Here is a 6470-nt window from a genome sequence, read left to right on the forward strand (position 1 = left end):
TGAGGAGTTGCCCAAGGATAAGATAGGTGGATGGGATAAAAAGGGGATTGAGAAAGTGGAGAAAGTTTGTTACGGAAGAAAGAAAGAAGAAAGAAGATAGGGATGAGTGGAAAATGGTTATGTATTTATATTTAACCGTTGATAGGCTCTTTGGTAGATGAAGTAATACGCACAGGGGAGTTGCATTGTTGGAGTAAATTGCGGTTTTATACGACTGGGTACCGTCGGTGTGTAGAATATACGGCTTTTCAACTGATTTGTATTGAATTTGTTTATATTAATTCAGCAAACTTTTAAAATGTCTAATATTTTGTCATGAAACTTATATATTATTCAAAAGTTATTCCTTTAATTGTATTTTAACTGTGATTTAGATTACATCTTTGCTCATAACTCCAAAGAAAGGTCCCAATATATGCTAGTGCTAAGTGAAAAGTTATATTGCTGGAAGATATGGTGAAAATAATAAAATGGCATGAGAAACGTGAAAAAGTGGTCGCCATTGCAAGACCTTTGGGATTAAGCCGTACAATTGTATTAACAATTGTGCTTGATAAGGAGAGGATTTTATCGCATGTTAAAGAACATGCTCCAGGGATGAGGAATACTGTCATCAATAAGAAAAGGGTTAGATTTACGAAGAAATAGAAAAGCTACTATCTCCTTGGATTGACAGGTAAAATCCTCAGCTTGCATCGGTAAGTCAGGAACTGGCCTTTGTTTGAAGATCTAGAGAAAAAGTATATATATGAGAAGGACGTAGAGTTCAGAGTAAGTCAAGGTTGGTTTGTGAGATTTAAACAGCGCCACAACTATCAGTTCCTGAAAAAAGTGAAAGTGCATCAGCTGATGAAGTTGCTGCAGCAAAATTTCCTGGTACTTTAGCAAATATAATTGAAAAGATGGGTTTCTACCCGAACATATTCAATGTCAATGAGACAGGATTATATTGGAAAACATTGCCAAATCGTTCATGTAGTCTTAAAGGGAAGAAAGCTATCCCAGGCTACAAGGTATCCAAAGAACGTCTGACCTTATTGTTGGGTGGTACTTGCGCAAGTGACTATAAGCTAAAACAACTGCTTGTTCATTATGCACGCAAACCTTGTGCGCTAGGGGAACGTAGTCATGGCATCTCTCCCAGTTGTTTGGGCTGCTCATTCAAAGGCGTGGGTGACAGTAGTTATTTCTGAAGATTGATTTTTATATAATTTCATACCTGCAGCAGAAAAGTATTGTAAGGAGAAAAAGATTCTTTTTAAGATTCTGCTTCTCTTAGATAACGCTCCAGGCCACCCACAAAACATAAAAAATCTTCACCCCGACGTTACCGTCAGCTACCTCCTCCCTAACACTACATTTCTTTTGCAACCGATGTATAACTGCAATCTTCAAGCGCTACTACATAAAGCGTACACTATATGTACTGACCTGAATGAGTCTATCACAGTCCGTGACTTCTGGAAAGGATATGACATGTACAAAACAGTAATGAACATATCAGCTGTATGGAATGAGATTCAAAGCAAGGCTATGAATGGCGTATGGAATCAGCTATGTCCACAATTTGTGCAAGACTTCAAGGGCTTTGACGAGGCTACCAACAACAAATCTTTGGTGTGGTGACGTTGAGCAGTGAGATGCAGATGGATTTAAACGAGGAAGGTTTGAAAAAGATAAGGAGTCCCTGACGAACGAAGAGTTGATGGAACTTCATGAACAACAAAATAAAAAAGAACAAGAACTTTACCCCGAGCCTCGTCCTTTTACCATTAAGAAAATGCAAGAGGCATTTGCACACATGGATAAGTGTCTCGCTGTATTTGAAGATAGGGATTGAAATGCTTTACGCTTTTCGAAGGTTATGGAGTCTTGTCACGAAATTTTTGCTCCTTATAGCATTATCCTTGACGAGAAGATGAGCAAAATAATTCAAGGCACTCTTGATAAAATTCTGAAACGAGTCTCCATACAACATTAGTCCTGCTAACAATCCTCAACCGCCAACTTCTATAATGTAACATCCTCCTACAGCAGTTTTTTTTTTTGGGGGGGGGGGGCTATTTCCCATGTAAGGGGAAAGAAAGCCTTTGGTATATGTATGTGTGTATAAAAGGAAGAAATTCAAGATTGAAAATCTAAATACGAGGAGATTGCGGAAGCTATTGAACTCATATTGGCGACATCTGTACCACCAGAACTTTCCCCAGTGAATACAGTCGCACAAGAATGGCAAACCTTTAGAGAGATGTTGAAGGGTGCTACTGAGGAAACCATAACATCCAAGATGGTCGGAGAGAAAACCCGAGAGACACCCTGTGAAACAGTGATGTCAAAGAGGCTGTTAAAGCAAAGAATAGATCTTATAGAGCTTGACTAAAGCTCAGAGTACCTGAGAAAAGAGAAGAATATGTAAGACTAAGAAACGCAGCAGAAAGAGCAAAAAGGGTTGCAAAAAGGGAAAAATAGGAAAATATTGCTGATGACTTAAACAGAGATATTACAGGCACAAGAAAGCTCATTTACAATATAGCTAGATCATAAAGAACGGAGAAAGATCATTCCCTGGGTACTATCAGGGATGTGAACGGTCACGTTATCACAGACCCAGCAGAAACAGACCAGAGATGGAGGGACTACTTCAAGTGTCTTCGAAACGATGAGCAACATCTGCTCCAAGTGGAAGAACCTGAACTACAACCACCAGGAGAACAGTGGAACATAACATCGGAGAAGGTAGTGGCGGCGCTAAAGGAGATGAAAAGTGGAAAAGCCCCTGGAGTAGATGAGATCCCGAGCGAGCTTCTGAAAAAGTCACCAACCACAATATAGTGGCCAACCAGAGTCACTTAGGCCACTTGACATCAGGAAAGGATCCCAGAGAACTGGGGTAGGGCAATAATCTGCCTAATATACAAAAGTTGAGATAAGCAGCAGTGTGGAAGCTACAGAGGAATATCGCTCATGTACCACGCTTTCAAGCTTCATGAGAGAATACTAGAAAAGAGGCTCAGGAATATCATCGAGCACAAACTCCAGGAAGCACAATATGGATTCAGGACGGAAAGGGGAACAACCGATGCACCCTTCATCCTACGAAGAAAGAAAAGAGTTGGGAGTGGAACAAGCCTCTTTACATCGCCTTTGTAGATCTACAGAAGGCCTTCGATCTGGCTTCCAGATCGAAACTATGGGAATTGCTATCTGATTCCTACTAAGAAGTACCAGAAAAGCTCCTTAGAAATATTAAAGCTACATATAACACTTGCAAAAGCATGGAATCCTCCAGGGATGGAAATGAAAATTAGGTTGACGTGGCATCCGGCATCAGGCAGAGAAGCGTTCTGTTACCCCTCCTTTTTGTCTTGCTCATGAATTCTGTCATCCGGAAGGTAAAGCCAAATGATGGAGCGCTCTTGCAGGCCGATGGTATATACATAACTGCATGTAGCCAGGAGAAACCGCAACAAATGCTTAACCAATGGAGCACAGCTCTTCAAATCCACGACCTAAAAGCTGGCTTCGGCGAGGGAAAACCGAAACAATGATTATCACACGTATACCGGAGCAATGTAGATTCGATATGTCAAGCAAATTTCTACCCTAGACCAGCCGGTATAAGTATTTAGGCACAATTATAAACGAAGGGGCTCTCATAGAGGACGAGCTTTCTATTAAAACAAAGAAAGACAGTACCAGCACTCGACTCCTCTATCCCATCCTCAAAGACAGGAGAGTGAGCACAGGAGTAAAGGCTCTCATCTATACACCATCATAAGACAAGTACTCATGTATGGGAGTGAGACCTGTACCACCACCACTAAAACCAGGAATAGAATCCAGGCCACAGAAGTGAGTGCTGAGATTAATCTACGGTGCCACACGAAGAGACAAAATAAGAAATGACAAAATCACAGAAACTCTGGGAGTAGAGTCGATCCTGAACCTCATCGAGGAACTGCAACTTCGATATTACGGCCACATTAAGAGGAGGAACCCGAAGAAAGAGATGAGGAGAGCTCTGGAGTGGCAACCCGATGGCGTGCGTCCCATTGCAAGGCCCCGCAAGCGATGGCTCGACAACATCAGGGAAGCCATCGCAAGGAGAGGAACAACGTACGCCCAGATCGAGGAAGAGGAGCTCTTCCTGAACAGTAAAGCATGGAGAGGCTTTGTCTTGATAGGACGCCAAGTCGTAGCAAGAACATTGTGAGCAGGTGAGCAAGGATCTTATATAAATATGTATATATATATATATATATGTATATATATATATATATATATGTATGTATATATATACATATATACATATATACATATATATATATATATATATATGTGTGTGTGTGTGTGTGTGCGTGTGTGTGCGTGTGTGTGTGTGTATGTGTGTGTGTGTGTGTGTGTGTGTGTGTGTGTGTGTGTGTGTGTGTGTGTGTGTGTGTGTGTGTGTGTGTGTGTGTGTGTGTGTGTGTGTGTGTGTGTGTGTGTGTGTGTGTGTGTGTGTGTGTGTGTGTGTGTGTGTGTGTGTGTTTGTGTGTGTGAACAGAGTCCCCCACAGGAACGTCATGAACCATATTTATATAGTCGCAGGATGTGGGTGAGCAGCCACCGGTGAGAATGTGAGAAGCCTTCAGCTTCAGAGCATTTATGTTTGGGCTACGGCCATATTACGCCTGTGATAGAGACATTTATATTCTACCAAAAGCACAATTCCGGGCCATACCCGGCAATTCTGTTCTAGCCAGAGGGATGCTACCTTTCGGTACGCCCCGAGGACATTTAAGTCGTGTGAGGTCTGGTCAGGTCATAGTATCCTTTTTGACTCGGGCCAGCCAACATGCGCGTGTGTACACCTCTATCCGCCAGAATAAAGTGTATAAACCAAACCGAGTGTCAATCTCTCTGCGTCACCTTAGTCCAATATTGGTGATCCCATCGTCACACCAAACTACCGCTTCACCCTATACCCACACCCACCCAAAGGTTTCAGACCGTGCACATCGATATTGTGGGACTCCTTCCCCCCTCCAGGGGATAGCGTCTCCTCCTTACCTGCGTCGACAGCTCAACTAGGTGGCTTCAGGCGATCCCCATGGCGGATAGTACTGCGGAGTGCACAACGTCACACTTCTTTCATGGATGGGTCGCCAATCTGGGGGCCCCGCACACAATCATCACAGATCAGGGCCCGCAGTGGGAATCGCAGGCGTGGACAGATCTTCTCCTATTCCTTGGCACAAGCAGGGAGCGTACCATGGCCTATCACCCCCAGTCGAACGGCATGGTAGAGCATTTCCACAGGAGACTTAAGGAAGCTCTTCGCGCCCAGCCTCACCCAACGTCCTGGCGGACGCACTTATAATCATCCTCTAGAACATCCGTTCCACCGTGAAGAAAGACCTTCAGCACACTCCCGCGGAACTCGTATACGGCGAGGATTTACGCCTACCCTCTCAGTACACGCCTGCCCTTGAAACGCATTCCGAACTCTCATTCATGCCTACCCTTCGCCAAGCCATGTTAGTTTTTACACCCAAGCTGCTACCTTGGTTTCCTGCAGCATCCCTTGCATACCAGCACCCTACGCTCAAGTCGGCGGACAAGGTGTTTCTCTGCGTCGACGTGCGTAATTGCTCCCTGGCGCCTAAGTACACATGTCCACACCAGGTACTGGCACGCGCGGACAAACACGTCACCATCAGAATTGCAGATCGCCACTCCACCGTTTCATGGGATAGGGTTAAACCTCCGCACGTAAATTCCAGTTACCAACCCTCTCTTACAGCTAAACCTCCTCTCCCCCCTCTCCTCCCCCTCCTCCTCTTCCTCCTCCGCACGCAATCCTCGTAGCACCTGTGCCCGATTCTCCTCTTCCACCTTACTCCTCCTCCTCTCCTCCTCTCCTCCTCTCCTCCTCCCTACCTCCTTCTCCTCATCCTCCTCCTCCTCCTCCTACTACTACTACAACTACTACTACCCCTCCTCCGCATCCCACTCCTCCGACTTCCTACCATGACCACGCGGCGCTGCCTCTCCCACAACCACCGGAGCCGCTCCCTGGGATTTTGGACCATCCGGTACCGCCCGTTGCGAGCCTGCAACCCCCGCCGTCGCCACAGGATATAGAAGACTCTGGCGCATTCACCGCGACCCGTCACCACAACCAGAAAGAGTTCCACACAACCCCAGTGGGAAGCGATTTCAACCCGGAAGGCACGGTCTTGTAGTCGGGTCGGGTTGTGCGTAGACCTCAACGGTACCAGGTCAGCATGGTGTCACCTACCCCGGCGGGGACAGGTACGTGGTACGGTATCACAGGCACCCTCTTCCTGCCAGTATACGCGCCATCCCCGTGTGCTATGCTCCAGGGGCCTTGCCCCTTCGGAGACGGTGACGTCTTCCCACGCTTCGTAGGGAAAGGAGGGTAATGTGGTGAACAGAGTCCCTCACAGGAACGCTATGAGACATAT

General features: G+C 45.5%; 1 protein-coding gene across 1 annotated transcript; it reads left to right on the forward strand.

The window, feature by feature from the left end:
- The first annotated feature begins 5092 nt into the window (after positions 1-5092).
- On the forward strand, positions 5093-6227 carry LOC143018760 (uncharacterized). The gene is made up of 3 exons (XM_076174341.1): positions 5093-5284; positions 5374-5667; positions 6120-6227. The coding sequence occupies exons 1-3, from the start codon at positions 5093-5095 to the stop codon at positions 6225-6227; spliced, it is 594 nt and encodes a 197-aa protein (XP_076030456.1).
- The last annotated feature ends 243 nt before the right edge of the window (positions 6228-6470 follow it).

This window comes from Oratosquilla oratoria, chromosome 35 (genome assembly GCF_046742065.1).
Source record: "Oratosquilla oratoria isolate Oo_2021 chromosome 35, ASM4674206v1, whole genome shotgun sequence".
NCBI classification, from domain to species: Eukaryota; Metazoa; Arthropoda; class Malacostraca; order Stomatopoda; family Squillidae; genus Oratosquilla; species Oratosquilla oratoria.